At 44.1% G+C, this 20,390-nt stretch overlaps 1 protein-coding gene across 1 annotated transcript in view; it reads left to right on the forward strand.

Annotated features, from left to right (window-relative positions):
• Positions 1-20,390, forward strand: part of LOC139406371 (unconventional myosin-IXAb-like) — a 263,450-nt gene that overhangs the window by 157,893 nt on the left and 85,167 nt on the right. The window contains exons 10-11 of the mRNA XM_071148904.1: positions 5,918-6,034; positions 8,026-8,160. Of these exons, the coding sequence (XP_071005005.1) occupies positions 5,918-6,034; positions 8,026-8,160 (252 nt within the window). The remainder of the gene's footprint in view (positions 1-5,917; positions 6,035-8,025; positions 8,161-20,390) is intronic.

Genomic DNA, 20,390 nt, shown 5'->3' on the forward strand with positions numbered 1-20,390 from the left:
AAGAAAATGGATTTCAGAAGAACAGAATATGAGTTGGTCTACTGTATGTTATCTGTCTATGCTCCATGCCATAGGCTGTAGGCTTGTTCATTTAGCTGTGCTTCTACGTCTAACGGCCATTATATTATATAATTTTATAGTAAGAATAATATACTGTATTTTAACTTACAGTAGCTGAATAAAATAGAAAGGATATTTTTCCCATTCCAGAGCAAGTGCACATTTGAAGTAGCTATGTTGAGTGTAAAAAAGTGATCATTTGAAACAGGTCATATACGCTCGATTTAAAGTTATTTGGCAACTTTAGTTGTGAATGATACAAACCTTTATAATGTGTTAGAAATCAAAACGGATATGGGCTGTATGATGCTAATAAAGGCTATTGATGATTTGAGAAATGAGTTATAAAAAATGCCTGCTCTCTGTTCCTCACCTCAGGCTGCACAGCTGTTCTCTCATCAAGTGATCATATTTTCACCCGTCAGACTCATCTCAATTGAATTTTGTCTTTACTAATATGTAAAATTATTTTCGATTTAGAATGGACCATTATCAAATGGGCAGGAACAGGGTCAGGGGGAAAAAATACGGCATCTGTACGCACTCGAATAACGAATGGAGGCCTCGTGGCTTTCCCGCCTGTCCGTTTTGTAGGCTATTTCGGTTTTATAACGGAGCATGTGCTTAATATGAACAGCCTGAGAAATAGATATAAGAATACACTCCATGCATCAAGCACGGTTTGAGGAGCCCTCGCTGTGCCACAGGTGATATTCCACCCAAACTCTGTATGCCATGAGCTCTCCAACCCTGTTCCTGCAGCTACCCAGTGCTTAACTTGGAAAACCAAGTGAAATCTGTTCAGGAACATGGTCCTAATGGCCTGGTACTCATGGCTCTATTGTCCCTCCATCAGGTTCTAATGGCCTGGTACTCAGGGCTCTATTGTCCCTCCATCAGGTCCTAATGGCCTGGTACTCATGGCTCTATTGTTCCTCCGTCAGTTTCTAATGGCCTGGTACTCAGGGCTCTATTGTTCCTCCATCAGGTCACTTATGACTTGGTACTCAAGGCTCTATTGTTCCTCCATCAGGTTCTAATGGCCTGGTACTCAGGGCTCTATTGTCCCTCCATCAGGTTATAATGGCCTGGTACTCAGGACTATTGTCCCTCCATCAGGTCCTAATCGTCTGGTACTCAGGGCTCTATTGTTCCTCCATCAGGTCACTTATGACTTGGTACTCAGGGCTCTATTGATAATAAGATGGCCTACTGTTGGAGTAACTTTGTCGTCAATGTAGCAGTTGCCAGAATGGTCCCTGTACAGCCTCCCAGTCACAAAGATCATCCAGTCATTTGGGGACCAATAGAATTCTGTTTTGCTCTTCCACCGCCCAATCCCATTCCATAACACTCCAAACTGCCAAGGGTGATGGTCGTATGTCCAAGTCCTCATTCCAACTCCACTTATATTAGCTTAGCATGCCTTTCATCATCTGTAAGTGGAGAGCATATTTTCCCTTGGCTTGTTGAGGCACGTAATCGTCTGTCTTGGTACTGTTGTTTTTTTATGGATAGCTGAAGTATCCAAAAAGTGATTTGTCTGTCTGGAGACACTTAAAGTTTTGGCTCTGAATCTCAAAACACCTAAATCTGTAGTGTTGTAGCACAGCAGGGCTTGGGGCATCATAGAAAAACCAGAAGGAACTTGTTTGCTGTTAGCTGGCATGCTAACAGACGTTACACTACTGTTGGCTAGCTAACATTGTTAGCATTTGAGGAACTTTTCTGGCATGCTAACATGTTACACTGATGCTGGCTAACATTGTTCTAAACTAGTTAGCGCCTGTGGGCTTGGTAGGCTGTGAGCTAACCGCTATCAACAATGGTGTTATGTAGCGATGTAGCGGATGTGAGACTTCTTGTGATGCGTAATCTCCATATAGGTGGAAGTCTATCTGAACAAAGGACTATATAACTGCATTGTGACATTAGACCGACTGTCTGAAGAGTTATGGAAAGTCAAGAGGGTAGTTTAATCTTCGAGTTCAACACCTCTACAGGTTCAGAGGGGAAAGATGAACCACATAAATACACTTGACAGAAAATACTTCACATTCCCCAATGTCTTGTGTCCTTGGAGATCAGGTCAGAATGCTGATGATAGAACAGATCAGGTCAGAATGCTGATGATAGAACAGATCAGGTCAGAATGTTGATGATATAACAGATCAGGTCAGAATGTTGATGATAGAACAGATCAGAATGCTGATGATAGAAGAGATCAGGTCAGAATGCTGATGATAGAACAGATCAGGTCAGAATGCTGATGATAGAACAGATCAGGTCAGAATGTTGATGATAGAACAGATCAGAATGCTGATGATAGAACAGATCAGGTCAGAATGTTGATGATAGAACAGATCAGGTCAGAATGTTGATGATAGAACAGATCAGGTCAGAATGCTGATGATAGAACAGATCAGGTCAGATTGCTGATGATAGAACAGATCAGGTCAGAATGTTGATGATAGAACAGATCAGGTCAGAATGTTGATGATAGAACAGATCAGAATGCTGATGATAGAAGAGATCAGGTCAGAATGCTGATGATAGAACAGATCAGGTCAGAATGCTGATGATAGAACAGATCAGGTCAGAATGTTGATGATAGAACAGATCAGGTCAGAATGCTGATGATAGAACAGATCAGGTCAGAATGTTGATGATAGAACAGATCAGAATGCTGATGATAGAACAGATCAGGTCAGAATGCTGATGATAGAACAGATCAGGTCAGATTGCTGATGATAGAACAGATCAGGTCAGAATGTTGATGATAGAACAGATCAGGTCAGAATGTTGATGATAGAACAGATCAGGTCAGAATGTTGATGATAGAACAGATCAGGTCAGAATGTTGATGATAGAACAGATCAGAATGCTGATGATAGAACAGATCAGGTCAGAATGCTGATGATAGAACAGATCAGGTCAGATTGCTGATGATAGAACAGATCAGGTCAGAATGTTGATGATAGAACAGATCAGGTCAGAATGTTGATGATAGAACAGATCAGGTCAGAATGCTGATGATAGAACAGATCAGGTCAGAATGCTGATGATAGAACAGATCAGGTCAGAATGCTGATGATAGAACAGATCAGGTCAGAATGCTGATGATAGAACAGATCAGGTCAGAATGCTGATGATAGAACAGATCAGGTCAGATTGCTGATGATAGAACAGATCAGGTCAGAATGTTGATGATAGAACAGATCAGGTCAGAATGCTGATGATAGAACAGATCAGGTCAGAATGTTGATGATAGAACAGATCAGGTCAGAATGTTGATGATAGAACAGATCAGGTCAAAATGTTGATGATAGAACAGATCAGGTCAAAATGTTGATGATAGAACAGATCAGGTCAGAATGTTGATGATAGAACAGATCAGGTCAGAATGTTGATGATAGAACAGATCAGGTCAGAATGTTGATGATAGAACAGATCAGGTCAGAATGTTGATGATCGAACAGATCAGAATGCTGATGATAGAACAGATCAGAATGTTGATGATAGAACAGATCAGAATTTTGATGATTGAACAGATCAGAATGTTGATGATTGAACAGATCAGAATGTTGATGATAGAACAGATCAGAATGTTGATGATAGAACAGATCAGAATTTTGATGATAGAACAGATCAGGTCAAAATGTTGACGATTGAACAGATCAGGTCAGAATGTTGATGATAGAACAGATCAGAATGCTGATGATTGAACAGATCAGGTCAGAATGTTGATGATAGAACAGATCAGGTCAGAATGTTGATGATTATCCACTTGTTCATTAGACTCTCTAAAGTACACACGTCAAAGCTTGTTAAGGTGACATTGACATTGATCAGCTTAAATGTAGAGAGAAACACAGACTGTGGGCCTTGGTTTTGCTTTGCTCAGCTGGTGCAATGCAGTACTGTTCAGAGAGCAGGTGTTGGCTGGCTTCTGTCCTCTGTTGGAGAAGCAGATGGGAAAAGGAGAGTTTATTAAAACGGACCCGCATCCCTGAGTCAGTGATACTGCAGATGGCAGACAGACATATATCTGGATTGAGAGATGTGTAAACAGACAGGCAGACAGTTAAAATGGGTAGATGTCTAGATAGAGACATTTTATAAAGAGATGGAGCGATAATTATACAAATGGGAAGATATATGCAATAGGAAATACAGTAGAGACAAAGACAGACACAGGCGGACAGAGACACAGACGGACAGAGACAGTCTGACAGACCTGTACGTTGATGTAAAGACTAATACATTATAATGCTAGATAGGCCTAGATCAACAGACTAATGCATTAGAGAGTTAGATAGATAGGCCCAGATCAACAGACTAATACATTAGAGAGTTAGATAGATAGGCCTAGATCAACAGATTAATACATTCGAGAGTTAGATAGATATGCCTAGATCAACAGACTAATGCATTAGAGAGTTAGATAGATAGGCCTAGATCAACAGACTAATGCATTAGAGAGTTAGATAGATAGGCCTAGATCAACAGACTAATACATTAGAGAGTTAGATAGATAGGCCCAGATCAACAGACTAATACATTAGAGTTAAATAGATAGGCCCAGATCAACAGACTAATACATTAGAGAGTTAGATAGATAGGCCCAGATCAACAGACTAATACATTAGATAGGCCCAGATCAACAGACTAATACATTAGAGAGTTAGATAGATAGGCCCAGATCAACAGACTAATACATTAGATAGGCCCAGATCAACAGACTAATACATTAGATAGGCCCAGATCAACAGACTAATACATTAGAGAGTTAGATAGATAGGCCCAGATCAACAGACTAATACATTAGAGTTAAATAGATAGGCCCAGATCAACAGACTAATACATTAGAGAGTTAGATAGATAGGCCCAGATCAACAGACTAATACATTAGAGAGTTAGATAGATAGGCCCAGATCAACAGACTAATACATTAGAGAGTTAGATAGATAGGCCCAGATCAACAGACTAATACATTAGAGAGTTAGATAGATAGGCCCAGATCAACAGACTAATACATTAGAGAGTTAGATAGATAGGCCTAGATCAACAGACTAATACATTAGAGAGTTAGACAGATAGGCCCAGATCAACAGACTAATACATTAGAGAGTTAGACAGATAGGCCCAGATCAACAGACTAATACATTAGAGAGTTAGACAGATAGGCCCAGATCAACAGACTAATACATTAGAGAGTTAGATAGATAGGCCCAGATCAACAGACTAATACATTAGAGAGTTAGATAGATAGGCCCAGATCAACAGACTAATACATTAGAGAGTTAGATAGATAGGCCCAGATCAACAGACTAATACATTAGAGAGTTAGATAGATAGGCCTAGATCAACAGACTAATACATTAGAGAGTTAGATAGATAGGCCTAGATCAACAGACTAATACATTAGAGAGTTAGATAGATAGGCCTAGATCAACAGACTAATACATTAGAGATTCACTTGTTGTGTAAAGTGCAGCAGATTATTTAATTAATGTTTGCCATTGCTGCTTGTACCTAATCTACATAATGTAAGGATTTCAACAACTCTGTGTGTGTGTGTGTGTGTGTGTATGTGTGTGTGTGTGTGTGTGTGTGTGTGTGTCTGTGTCTGTGTCTGTGTCTGTGTCTGTGTCTGTGTGTGTGTGTGCGTGTGTGTGTGTGTGTGTGTGTGTGTGTGTGTGTGTGTGTGTGTGTGTGTGTGAGAGAATTGTAGGGGGGGTTACAGGAGGATCAACCCATGGTCCAGATTAAATGAATGTACAGTGTGTGTATAGCACTGTGATCGGAGCAGACTGTAAATTGTATTCATGTCTCATGATTGTGTCTGTGTGTGTAGGCTGGTACCGTTCGGGACTCCATGGCCAAATCCCTGTACAGCGCCCTGTTTGACTGGATCGTGTTCAGGACCAACCATGCCCTGCTCAACAACAAAGACCTGGAGCACAGTGCCAAGGTAGGATTTGGACATACACAACACACACAACACATACACAACACATACACAACACACACACACATAATTCATGCAAACTCTGACACACAGCAGCATACCACCCTGCATCCCACTGCTGGCTTGCTTCTGAAGCTAAGCAGGGTTGGTCCTAGTTGTTCCCAGGATGAGAGACCAGATGCTGCTGGAAGTGGTGTTGGAGAGCCAGCAGGAGGTGCTCTTTCCTCTGGTCCCCAACAAAATATTATAATTCCCTAGGGCAGTGATTGGGGACATTTTCCTGTGTACGGTGCTCTCTTTAGGTTGTCATGACTCTCTGTGGTCACTAAAGATACCATGGCACTTATTATAACCCCGGTGTCCTGGCTAAATTCCCAATCTGACCCTCATACCATCATGGCCACCTGATTATCATCTCCAGCTTCCTATTGGCTCGTTCATCCCCCCTCCTCTCCCCTGTAACTAGACTGAACAAAAATATAAACGCAACATGTAAGGTGTTGGTCTCATGTTTCATGAGCTGAAATAAAAGATTGCATACATTTTCCATAAGCTTATTTCTCTAAAATGTTGTGCACAAATTTGCTTACATCCCTGTTAGTGAGTATTTATCCTTTGCCAAGATAATCCATCCATGTGTGGCATATCAAGCCTGCTAATTTAAATACACAGGTGCACCTTGTACCGGAGACAATAAAAGGCCTCTCTAAAATGTGCAGTTTTGTCACACAACACAATGCCGCAGATGTCTAACGTTTTGAGGGAGCGTGCGATTGATATGCTGACTGCAGGAATGTCCACCAGAGCGGTTGCCAGATAATTTAAGTTTCTCTACCATAAGCTGCCTCCAACGTCGTCTCTCTCTCTCGGCTGGGGGTGAAATGAGGAAAGCACTGTGTGGGAACCGTGTGGCAGCTGGCTGGCTTTGCCCAGCGGGCATCCAAAGGATTAGATCACAGATCATATTTGCTTCTCTCCTCCCAAATCTGTGTGTGTGTGTGTGTGTGTCCACATGTGTGTGTGTGTGTGTCCACATGTGTGTGTGTGTGTGTCCACATGTGTGTGTGTGTGTGTCCACATGTGTGTGTGTGTGTGTCCACATGTGTGTGTGTGTGTGTCCACATGTGTGTGTGTGTGTGTCCACATGTGTGTGTGTGTGTGTCCACATGTGTGTGTGTGTGTGTCCACATGTGTGTGTGTGTGTGTCCACATGTGTGTGTGTGTGTGTCCACATGTGTGTGTGTGTCCACATGTGTGTGTGTGTGTGTCCACATGTGTGTGTGTGTCCACATGTGTGTGTGTGTGTCCACATGTGTGTGTGTGTGTCCACATGTGTGTGTGTGTGTCCACATGTGTGTGTGTGTGTGTCCACATGTGTGTGTGTGTGTCCACATGTGTGTGTGTGTGTCCACATGTGTGCCCAGAACATTGCTGCAGATGGCATTATGGCCATCATGTGTGTGTGTGTGTGTGTGTGTGTGTGTGTGTGTGTGTGTGTGTGTGTGTGTGTGTGTGTGTGTGTGTGTGTGTGTGTGTGTGTGTGTGTGTGTAAGTGTGTGTGTGTGTGTGTGTGTGTGTGTGTGTGTGCAAGTGTGTGTGTGCAAGTGTGTGTGTGTGTGTGCAAGTGTGTGTGTGCAAGTGTGAGAGAGAGCAGATTAAGTTAGATTTACCCTGCTGTGGTTTGGGGTCATGTGAGAGACTCTGTTGTGTCCCTCGGTCCTCATCTATCTCTCTGTTGTGTCCCTCAGTCCTCATCTATCTCTCTGTTGTGTCCCTCAGTCCTCATCTATCTCTCTGTTGTGTCCCTCAGTCCTCATCTATCTCTCTGTTGTGGGACTTCCGGTTGTGGTACAGCCCGTGATCAAACCAGGGTCTGTAGTGGAAGATTCATCAAGAGTTCATTGTCTTTGTTTCTGAGTTGAGTTATGTATTAAAATGTTTAATATTTCAATATAGATTAAACACATCTAACTAAACTCTCTCTTTCACTTCAGATTCTTTCAATTGGAGTGCTGGACATCTTTGGCTTTGAAGACTACGAGAACAACAGCTTTGAGCAGTTCTGTATCAACTTGGCCAACGAGAGGCTCCACCACTACTTCAACCAGCACCTCTTCAAGCTCGAACAGGTAAGGTCTCTTTCTGTGTGTTTGTCCACAGGAGGTTGGAGCCACCTTAATTGGGGAGGATGGGCTCGTGCTAATAGCTGGAGCGGAAACAAGTGGAATGGTATCAAATACATTAATGGATGGATGGGCTCGTGGTAATAGCTGGAGCGGAACGAAGTGGAATGGTATCAAATACGTGTTCTTGATGACACATGTTCTTGATGCCATTCCACTTGCTCCGTTCTAGACATTATTATGAGCCGTCCTCCCCTCAGCAGCCTCCACTGTGTGTGTCTGTGAGTCAGTACGTATGGACCACACTTCAGGTCAACAACAGAATAAGGCGTGTTGACAGTCACACACCGACTGGCATTCCATTTTTAACTGTTTGAACTACAGTTTTGTGTGGACAATAAAGTTTCCTATTTAATCCAATGCTCCATGATGTAACCATAGAAACAGAATGGGATGGATACAAGTTTAAGTATAATATGTCTGTGGGTCCACTCATCACGGAATGTTGACTTGAATGGGAATGTCCATTCTAATGGTTGTAATCATTCTCTATGGTTGTGACTATTTAGCTGGCTCGTTAGCTGTGACGTCTGGCTCGTTGGTGGTGACGTCTGGCTCGTTAGTGGTGACGTCTGGCTCGTTAGTGGTGACGTCTGGCTCGTTAGCGGTGACGCCTGGCTCGTTAGTGGTGACGTCTGGCTCGTTAGCGGTGACGCCTGGCTCGTTAGCGGTGACGTCTGGCTCGTTAGTGGTGACGTCTGGCTCGTTAGTGGTGACGTCTGGCTCGTTAGCGGTGACGCCTGGATCGTTAGCGGTGACGTCTGGCTCGTTAGCGGTGACGTCTGGTTCTTTAACGGTGACGTCAGAGTACATAACCTGTGTGTGTGTGTGTGTCCCATTGGGTTTGTGTGAGAGAGAGTCACTGTGTGTGAGTTTTTATTTATTTTATTTCACCTTTATTTAACCAGGTAAGCTAGTTGAGAACAAGTTCTCATTTACAACTGCGACCTGGACAAGATAAAACGAAGCAGTGTGAACAGACAACACAGAGTTACACATGGAATAAACAATAAACAAGTCAATGACACAGTAGAAAAAAAGAAAGTCTTTACACAGTGTTTGCAAAAGGCATGAGGAGGTAGGCAATAAATAGGCCATAGGAGCGAATAATTGCAATTTAGCAGATTAACACTGGAGTGATAAATGAGCAGATGATGATGTGCAAGTAGAGATACTGGTGTGCAAAAGAGCAGAAAAGTAAATAATAACAGTATGGGGATGAGGTAGGTAGATTGGGTGGACTATTTACAGAAGGACTATGTACAGCAGCAGCGATCGGTTAGCTGCTCAGATAGCTGATGTTTAAAGTTGGTGAGGGAAATGTAAGTCTCCAGCTTCAGCGATTTTTGCAATTCATTCCAGTCACTGGCAGCAGAGAACTGGAAGGAAAGGAGGCCAAATGAGGTGTTGGCTTTGGGGATGATCAGTGAGAAATACCTGCTGGAACGTGTGAGTGTGTGTGTGTGTGTCCTAGTGGGTTTGTGTTAGCGTCATACTGTCTGAGACAGAGAGTGTGTGTGTGTGTGTGTGTCCCAGTGGGTTTATGTTAGCGTCATACTGTCTGAGACAGAATGTGTGTGTGTGTGTGTGTGTGTGTGTGTGTGTGTGTGTGTGTGTGTGTGTGTGTGTGTGTGTGTGTGTGTGTGTGTGTGTGTGTGTGTGTGTGTGTGAGTGAGTGTCACTACATTGTCAATAGAGTGGATAGTGTTGTGAAAAAGGGCTATTTCCTCATGGTCAGAAGGAATGCAGTAAATGCATTGTTTACTGTAGCAGGTCAGGAATTTACGCGCGCTAAGGTTTCCAGACGTAGTGTTTTGATCTGGTTTTGATGAGGGTGTTTCGGCCCTCTTGGCACCCGACTCGAGTAAATCCGTCTGTCTCCCCTCTGTCTGTCTTGTTTACCACTCATAATCACCTGGCCTGCTTTGGAAATGGCACCCTATATAGTGCACTACTTTTGACCAGAGTTGGCACCCTATTCCCTATATAGTGCAGTACTTTTGACCAGAGTTGGCACCCTATTCCCTATATAGTGCAGTACTTTTGACCAGAGTTGGCACCCTATTCCCTATATAGTGCACTACTTTTGACTAAGCCCTGTAGGCCTATGGGAATAGGGTGCCATTCTAGACGCAGCCCTGGAGATGGGCTCATCGTACTCTTGTTTTGTCTGCGTGGGGTTTATTGTTTTGTCTCATTTAGCCCAGTTAGCCTAGCGCGCTAGTGCCTGGCTTATGAAGACTTCAGAATGCCGTCATTTAGCCCAGTTAGCCTAGCGCCCTACTGCCTGGTTTATGAAGACTTCTGAATGCCTTCATTTAGCCCAGTTAGCCTAGCGCCCTACTGCCTGGTTTATGAAGACTTCTGAATGCCTTCATTCAGCCCAGTTAGCCTAGCGCCCTACTGCCTGGCGTATGAAGACTTCTGAATGCCTTCATTTAGCCCAGTTAGCCTAGCGCCCTACTGCCTGGTTTATGAAGACTTCTGAATACCGTCATTTAGCCCAGTTAGCCTAGCGCGCTAGTGCCTGGCTTATGAAGACTTCTGAATGCCTTCATTTAGCCCAGTTAGCCTAGCGCCCTACTGCCTTGGCTTATAAAGACTTCTGAATGCCTTCATTTAGCCCAGTTAGCCTAGCGCGCTAGTGCCTGGCTTATGAAGACTTCTGAATGCCTTCATTTAGCCCAGTTAGCCTAGCATAGTAGGATAACTTTGGACTGTGGTGAGTTTCTTATGCAGTCTTTTGAGTGTGGTGAGTGTTTTGGGAGTTTTTTTGTTGTTGTTTTCCCAACAGGACATGGTTCCTTGCCGTGGTGTTTTTGTCCCGTCGTGTGGATGTTCTGAGGCGTGCTGCTTTGATTTGCACTCCCCCTTTGGGGTGACATAAATTATGAACACACACACACACACACACACACAACTCTAGTCTCACTCCAACCTGATACCTTGGAGCAGAGAGCATCCCATAACATGAGCCGTCACCATGGTTACTTTGGCCAATGCTGTGTCTTGCCCAGTGCCGTCGCTCACCATGACCAGAGTCACGCTCATTAGGGCTCAACGTAGCAAAGTTTTTTGCAGTAGAAAGCAAAAAAAAGTTTAGTGCCTAATGAACAACCCTGTTGCTGCTTCCAGCTGACTTCTGACAGTCAACATCAGCAGGCTACGTCCTCTCTGGGATTCCAACCATAGAACATGGCGTTACCTGGAGTTGGTCACTTGCATCACAGATGTCTCTTTAGCAACCACACACAGCATTACATAATCGACCCGATGACGCGGCCGTCTCTCACCTTTTGATCGACCTGATGACGTGTTTTCATATAGGAGTTTATTTTACAATATAAACTGTTTTCATTTGGGAGTTTATTTTACAGGAGAACTGCAGAGGTTAGGTTGAGTACGAGGCCACGTGGAAGAGTTGCCAGATTCTGACTGATTTGTGTTTGTTTAAATAGTACAGTGTGGTCATGGCCCCTCCCACTGGCGTTTGAATAAGGGAAAATACTCCACACCTCTACTCTCCCTCGCTCGCTCTTGTAGAAGTTGCACAGATCTAGGATCAGCTAGCTAACTAACTCAGTGTCCAGGAGTAAATGCAACTTAGTCCTACTCCACCTCCCTCGCTCGGGTAAAAGTTGCACAGATCTAGGATCAGCTAGCTAACTTACTCAGTGCCCAGGAGTAAATGCACCTTAGTCCTACTCTCCCTCATTGGGCTGTCTCACCTCTCCAACTAATCAGTTAGTCTTATCAGCAGGGCTGTCTCACCACTCCAACCAATCAGTTAGTCTTATCAGCGGGGCTGTCTCACCTCTCCAACCAATCAGTTAGTCTTATCAGCAGGGCTGTCTCACCTCTCCAACCAATCAGTTAGTCTTATCAGCAGGGCTGTCTCACCTCTCCAACCAATCAGTTAGTCTTATCAGCAGGGCTGTCTCACCTCTCCAACTAATCAGTTAGTCTTATCAGCAGGGCTGTCTCACCTCTCCAACCAATCAGTTAGTCTTATCAGCGGGGCTGTCTCACCTCTCCAACCAATCAGTTAGTCTTATCAGCAGGGCTGTCTCACCTCTCCAACCAATCAGTTAGTCTTATCAGCAGGGCTGTCTCACCTCTCCAACCAATCAGTTAGTCTTATCAGCAGGGCTGTCTCACCTCTCCAACCAATCAGTTAGTCTTATCAGCAGGGCTGTCTCACCACTCCAACCAATCAGTTAGTCTTATCAGCAGGGCTGTCTCACCTCTCCAACTAATCATTTAGTCTTATCAGCAGGATGTGTTTTATGTTTGAACAGTGGCCAAAACTAATAGGGCTGTACCAAATACTATTCCCAACAGGGGCCCAGCTCCACTGTTTACAACGCCATGCCAATTGCTCCTTCATTTCTTCTCCATCTCTATGAAAATGATTTCCAGATGTATCGGAGCTCAAACCCATGGCCACATATGCAAACAGTGTATCACATTTACACACCCTTCTGAGATGTGTAGACTTCTCACCAACTTGAAGAAACCATCTGTGCTCTGGTATGTTTGAAATCACAGGGGGGGATTCAGTTTTATCTTTTTATGAGTCATTTTGTAAATTGAATGTCAGTTTAGTCGTAATACATCACCCGTCCACTTAAGTCTGTAAACTTCATGAAGTGTAAAATGGCCATTCTTTTTTAAAATTGGATTTCAATAACTTTACCGGTACCCCCTTATTCCACTTACCACTTCCGTACGACATCACCATTATGAGTCATGTGGATCCATCTTAAGTCCCAATACCGTGACTCCTACAGACCTCTCTGCTCTTCACAATTTTTTTCTGAGAATGTCATATGCCTGATCCCAGATCTGTTTGTGTGGTCTTGCCAATATGAGTCCAAAAAGAGGCAATAGCATAAATAGATCTGGGATCAGGCCATCAGTGTTAGCGATGGGAAATGACGGAGTTGCTCTATGACAGAGTTGCGATGGAGTTGTTCTGTGACGGAGTCGCTCTATGACACAGCTGCTCTGTGACGGAGTCGCTCTATGACACAGCTGCTCTGTGACGGAGTCACTCTATGACACAGCTGCTCTGTGACGGAGTCGCTCTATGACACATCTGCTCTGTGACGGAGTCACTCTATGACACAGCTGCTCTGTGACGGAGTCGCTCTATGACACAGCTGCTCTGTGACGGAGTCACTCTATGACACAGTTGCTCTGTGACGGAGTCACTCTATGACACAGCTGCTCTGTGACGGAGTCACTCTATGACACAGCTGCTCTGTGACGGAGTCACTCTATGACACAGCTGCTCTGTGACGGAGTCACTCTATGACACAGCTGCTCTGTGACGGAGTCACTCTATGACACAGCTGCTCTGTGACGGAGTCACTCTATGACACAGCTGCTCTGTGACGGAGTCGCTCTATGACACAGCTGCTCTGTGACGGAGTCACTCTATGACACAGCTGCTCTGTGACGGAGTCGCTCTATGACACAGCTGCTCTGTGACGGAGTCGCTCTATGACACAGCTGCTCTGTGACGGAGTGACTCTATGACACAGTTGCTCTGTGACTGACAATGCTTTATCTATAGCTGTAACCAACGCCCTGGCCCGTTAAAACTCGGGCAGCCTGCCAAACACAATACAGCACATGATGCAGAGAGAGAGCAGAGAGAGACTGAGAGAGAGAGAGAGCAGAGAGAGAGAGAGCAGAGAGAGAGAGAGAGCAGAGAGCCGAGAGAGAGAGAGAGAGCAGGGAGAGCAGAGAGAGAGCAGAGAGAGAGCAGAGAGAGAGCAGGGAGAGAGCAGAGAGAGAGCAGAGAGAGAGCAGGGAGAGAGCAGAGAGAGAGCAGAGAGAGCAGAGAGAGCAGAGAGAGAGAGCAGAGAGAGAGCAGGGAGAGAGCAGAGAGAGAGCAGAGAGAGAGCAGAGAGAGAGCAGGGAGAGAGCAGAGAGAGAGCAGAGAGAGAGCAGGGAGAGAGCAGAGAGAGAGCAGAGAGAGAGCAGGGAGAGAGCAGAGAGAGAGCAGAGAGAGCAGAGAGAGAGCAGAGAGAGAGCAGAGAGAGTGCAGGGAGAGAGCAGAGAGAGAGCAGGGAGAGAGCAGAGAGAGAGCAGAGAGAGCAGAGAGAGAGCAGAGAGAGAGCAGAGAGAGCAGAGAGAGAGCAGGGAGAGAGCAGAGAGAGAGCAGAGAGAGAGCAGGAGAACAATACAGGAAGGTTTAGGCCTTTATTGCGGAGCCCTGTGGCTGGTGAAGACGTTTTATGTCCTAGATGTGGAGATGTGGAGGTGTGGAGATGTGGAGGTGTGGAGGTGTGGAGGTGTGGAGGTGTGGAGATGTGGAGGTGTGGAGGTGTGGAGATGTGGAGGTGTGGAGATGTGGAGATGTGGAGGTGTGGAGATGTGGAGGTGTGGAGATGTGGAGGTGTGGAGGTGTGGAGATGTGGAGATGTGGATTTGATTGAAACATTTTAAAACCTCTTACTTCTACCCCCTCCTTTTTCGAACATTCTGTTAAAAATCGCGCAACTTTTCAGCGTCCTGCTACTCATGCCAGGAATATAGTATATGCATATGATTAGTATGTGTGGATAGAAAACACTCTGAAGTTTCTAAAACTGGTTAAATCACGGCTGTGACTATAACAGATCGTGTGTTTCATTGAAAAACGCAAGAAAAACTGCTCTCTGAAAGCTAAAAATAATTTCCATAAGTCACTTTCATGGGTTGTTAAAAGAGGACAAAATTTAATATCGACCTGCATGCAATTCATACAAATTCCACACGATGTCGCCATTGTCGTCATTTTCAATTGAATTTTTTGTTGGAAAATCCAAGTATCTGGCTTCCGTTTCTTCCAGTCTCCACCAGGACGCTGTAAATGTGGACAATGGCAGCCATTGATTTGCAGACGAGGAGCTATTGAATATACATCGCCCTGTAATCATTTTGATAGATTATAAACGTTTACTAATACCTAAAGTTGGATTACAAAAGGATTTCGAAGTGTTTTGTGAAAGTTTATCGTCAACTTTTTTAATTTTAAAAAATGACGCAGCGTTTAAAAACGCTGTTTTTTTCTGAATGACACAGCTTCCATAGAAAGCTATTTTGGGTATATATGGACCGATTTAAACGAAAAAAAGACCCAATAGTGATGTTTATGGGGCATATAGGAGTGCCAAGAAAGAAGCTCGTCAAAGGTAATGAATGTTTTATATTTTATTTCTGCGTTTTGTGCTGCGTCGGATAAGCAGAGTCTTTGTTTACGTCGCATTCAGGCATTTTCAGGTGGTGCATGCTATCAGATAATACCTTCTCATGCTTTCGCCGAATAGCATTTTAAAAATCTGACTTGTTGGCTAGGTTCACAACGAGTGTAGCTTTAATTCAATACCCTGCTTGTGAATTTTGATCAAGGTTTGAGTTTTAACGAGTACATTTAGCATTTAGCGTAGCGCATTTGCATTTCCAGGTGCCTACTTGAGACATATGCGTCTCAAGTAGAATCAAGAAGTTAAAAGGAAAACTTTAGTTTTCGTGATAAACTCAGAAGCACCATCATAATGAGTCAATATAGTAATGATGTAAGTTGGGTGTAGAATTTCATGGGTGGAATTTGCTCTTTTTTACTTTTAGGGAGGAAGGATAGGCATGTCAAGTCGCACACATAAAATAGTCCCGGCTAGTTCAACTTCCTGTTCCTCTGTTGTTGTGTTATGTGTCTGGCACTGACATAGACATACTTCAGTAGTCACAGGGCTTCTGGGTCATACTTCAGTAGTCACAGGGCTTCTGGGTAGTCACAGGGCTTCTGGGTCATACTTCAGTAGTCACAGGGCTTCTGGGTAGTCACAGAGCTTCTGGGTCATACTTCAGTAGTCACAGGGCTTCTGGGTCATGCTTCAGTAGCGTCTTTTATCGGATCTTGAGCGTGGCTGAGTTGCACCCATGACCAGTTCGGAAACCAGATTGCATAGTGGAGAAGGTACGGTGGGATTCTAAATGGTCAGTAATCTGTTTATTAACTTGGCTTTCCAAGACTTTAGAAAGGCAGGGCAGGATGGATATAGGTCTGTAACAGTTTGGGTCTAGAGTGTCACCTCCTTTGAAGAGGGGGATGACCGCCGCAGCTTTCCAGTCTTTAGGGATCTCAGACGATACGAAAGAGAGGTTGAACAGGCTAGTAATAAGGGTTGCAATAATGGCGGCAAATAATTTTAGGAACAGAGGGTCTAGATTGTCTAGCCCAGCTGATTTCTAGGAGTCCAGATTTTGCAGCTCTTTCGAACATCAGCTGTCTGGATTTGGGTGAAGGAGAAATTGGGGAGGCTTGGGCAAGTTGCTGTGGGGGGTGCAGAGCTGTTGACCGGGGTAGGGGTAGCCAGGTGGAAAGCATGGCCAGCCGTAGTAGAATGCTTATTGAAATTCTTGATTATTGTAGATTTATCGGTGTTGACAGTGTTTTCCTAGCCTCAGTGCAGTGGGCAGCTGGGAGGAGGTGCTCTTATTCCCCATGGACTTCTGTTTGAAAAAGTTAGCCTTTGCCTGTGTATATTGGTTCCTAACTTCCCTGGAAAGCTGCATATCACGGGGGCTATTTGATGCTAACGCAGTACACCACAGGATTTGTTTTGTGCTGGTTAAGGGCAGTCAAGTCTGGAGTGAACCATGGGCTGTATCAGTTCTTAGTTCTACATTTTTTGAACGGGGCATGCTTATTTAATGGTGAGGAAAGCACTTTTAAAGAATAACCAGGCATCCTCTACTGACGGAATAAGGTCAATATCCTTCCAGGATACCTGGGCCAGGGCGATTAGAAAGGCCTGCTTGCTGAAGTGTTTTAGGGAGCATTTGACAGTCATGAGGGGTGGTCGTTTGGACGCAGACCCATTACGGATGCAGGAAATGAGGCAGTGATCGCTGAGATCCTGGTTGAAGACAGCAGAGGTGTATTTAGAGGGCAGGTTGGTCAGGATGATATCTGAGGGTGCCTGTGTTTACGGATTTGGGGTTGTACCTGGTAGGTTCCATGATAACCTGGTAGGTTCCATGATAAGGTTCCGTAGGTTCCATGATAATTTGTGTGAGATTGAGGGCATCTAGCTTAGATTGTAGGACGCCCGGGGTGTTAAGCATATCCCAGTTTAGGTCACCTAACAGTACAAACTCTGAAGATAAATGAGAGGCAATTAATTCACATATGGTGTCCAGGGCACAGCTGGGGGCTGAGGGGGGTCTGTAACAAGCGGCAACAGTGAAAGACTTATTTCTGGAAAGGTGGATTTTTAAAAGTAGAAGTTCGAACTGTTTGGGCACAGACCTGGATAGTATGACAGAATTATGCAGGCTATCTCTGCAGTAGATTGCAACTCCACCTCCTTTGGCAGTTCTATCTTGGCGGAAAATGTTGTAGCTGGGGATGGAAATGTCAGAGTTTTTGGTGGCCTTCCTAAGCCAGGATTCAGACACGGCTAGGACATCAGGGTTGGCTAGAGTGTGCTAAAGCAGTGAATTAAACACATTTAGGGAGGATGCTTCTGATGTTAACATGCATGAAACCAAGGCTTTTACGGTTACAGAATTCAACAAATGATAGCGCCTGGGGAATAGGAGTGGATCTGGGGGCTACAGGGCCTGGGTTAACCTCTACTTCACCAGAGGAACATCGAAAGAGTAGGATAAGGGTCCAGGCCAATTGGCAAAGGAGGTATTGTAGCCCTAGAATAAGCTGGTATTTGGGCCTTGCTCGAGGATAGCTCAAGGTTAGCTGGTGCTTGCTTGACCCTAAGCATACTGCTAAAGCAACACTTGAGTGGTTTAAGGGGAAACATTTAAATGTCTTGGAATGGCCTAGTCAAAGCCCAGACCTCAATCCAATTGAGAATCTGTGGTATGACTTAAAGATTGCTGTACACCAGCAGAACCCATCCAACTTGAAGGAGCTGGAGCAGTTTTGCCTTGAAGAATGGGCAAAAATCCTAGTGGCTAGATTTGCCAAGCTTATAGAAACATACACCGAGAGACTTGCAGCTGTAATTGCTGCGAAAGGTGGATCTACAAAGTTTTGACTTTGGGGGGGTGAATAGTTATTTCCATTTTTTTGTCTTATTTCTTGTTTGTTTCACAATGAAAAATACGTTGCATCTTGAAAGTGGTAGGCATGATGTGTAAATCAAATGATACAACCCCCCAAAAATCTATTTTAATTCCAGGTTGTAAGGCAACAAAATAGGAAAAATGCCAAGGGGGGTAAATACTTTCGCAAGCCACTGTATATCCCCCAACACTTCTGATCCTGTTTATATCCCCCAACACCATTGATCCTGTTTATATCCCCCAACACTACTGATCCTGTATATATCCTGCAACACCACTGATCCTGTTTATATCCCCCAACACTACTGATCCTGTTTATATCTCCCAACACTACTGATCCTGTTTATATCCCCCAACACTACTGATCCTGTTTATATCCCCCAACACTACTGATCCTGTTTATATCCCCCAACACTACTGATCCTGTTTATATCCCCCAACACCATTGATCCTGTTTATATCCCCCAACACTACTGATCCTGTTTATATCCCCCAACACTACTGATCCTGTTTATATCCCCCAACACTACTGATCATGTACTGATCCTGTTTATAACCCCCAACACTACTGATCCTGTTTATATCCCCCAACACTATTGGTCCTGTTTATATCCCCCAACACTACTGATCCTGTTTATATCCCCCAACACTATTGATCCTGTTTATATCCCCCAACACTACTGATCCTGTTTATATCCCCCAACACTACTGATCCTGTTTATATCCCCCAACACCATTGATCCTGTTTATATCCCCCAACACCACTGATCCTGTTTATATCCCCCAACACTATTGATCCTGTTTATATCCACCAACACTACTGATCCTGTTTATATCCCCCAACACTATTGATCCTGTTTATATCCCCCAACACTACTGATCCTGTTTATATCCCCCAACACTATTGATCCTGTTTATATCCCCCAACACTACTGATCCTGTTTATATCCCCCAACACTACTGATCCTGTATATATCCCCCAACACCACTGATCCTGTACTGATCCTGTTTATATCCCCCAACACTACTGATCCTGTTTATATCCCCCAACACTACTGATCCTGTTTATATCCCCCAACACTACTGATCATGTACTGATCCTGTTTATAACCTCCAACACTACTGATCCTGTTTATATCCCCCAACACTATTGATCCTGTTTATATCCCCCAACACTACTGATCCTGTTTATATCCCCCAACACTACTGATCCTGTATATATCCCCCAACACCACTGATCCTGTACTGATCCTGTTTATATCTCCCAACACTACGGATCCTGTTTATATCCCCCAACACTATTGATCCTGTGTATATCCCCCAACACTACTGATCCTGTTTATATCCCCCAACACTACTGCTCCTGTTTATATCCCCCAACACTACTGATCCTGTACTGATCATGTTCATATCCCCCAACACCACTGATCCTGTACTGATCCTGTTTATATCCCCCAACACTACTGATCCTGTTTATATCCCCCAACACCACTGATCATGTTTATATCCCCCAACACTACTGATCCTGTTTATATCCCCCCAACACTATTGATCCTGTTTATTTCCCCCAACACTACTGATCCTGTTTATATCCCCCAACACTACTGATCCTGTTTATATCCCCCAACACCACGGATCCTGTACTGATCCTGTTTATATCTCCCAACACTACTGATCCTGTTTATATCCCCCAACACCATTGATCATGTTTATATCCCCCAACACTACTGATCCTGTACTGATCCTGTTTATATCCCCCAACACTACTGATCCTGTTTATATCCCCCAACACCATTGATCCTGTACTGATCCTGTTTATATCCCCCAACACTACTGATTCTGTTTATATCCCCCAACACTACTGATCCTGTATATATCCCCCAACACCACTGATCCTGTACTGATCCTGTTTATATCTCCCAACACTACTGATCCTGTTTATATCCCCCAACACCACTGATCCTGTTTATATCCCCAACACTACTGATCCTGTTTATATCCCCCAACACTACTGATCCTGTTTATATCCCCCAACACTACTGATCCTGTACAGATCTTGTTTATATCCCCCAACACCACTGATCCTGTTTATATCT

Source organism: Oncorhynchus clarkii, chromosome 4 (assembly GCF_045791955.1).
Source record: "Oncorhynchus clarkii lewisi isolate Uvic-CL-2024 chromosome 4, UVic_Ocla_1.0, whole genome shotgun sequence".
Lineage (NCBI taxonomy): Eukaryota > Metazoa > Chordata > Actinopteri > Salmoniformes > Salmonidae > Oncorhynchus > Oncorhynchus clarkii.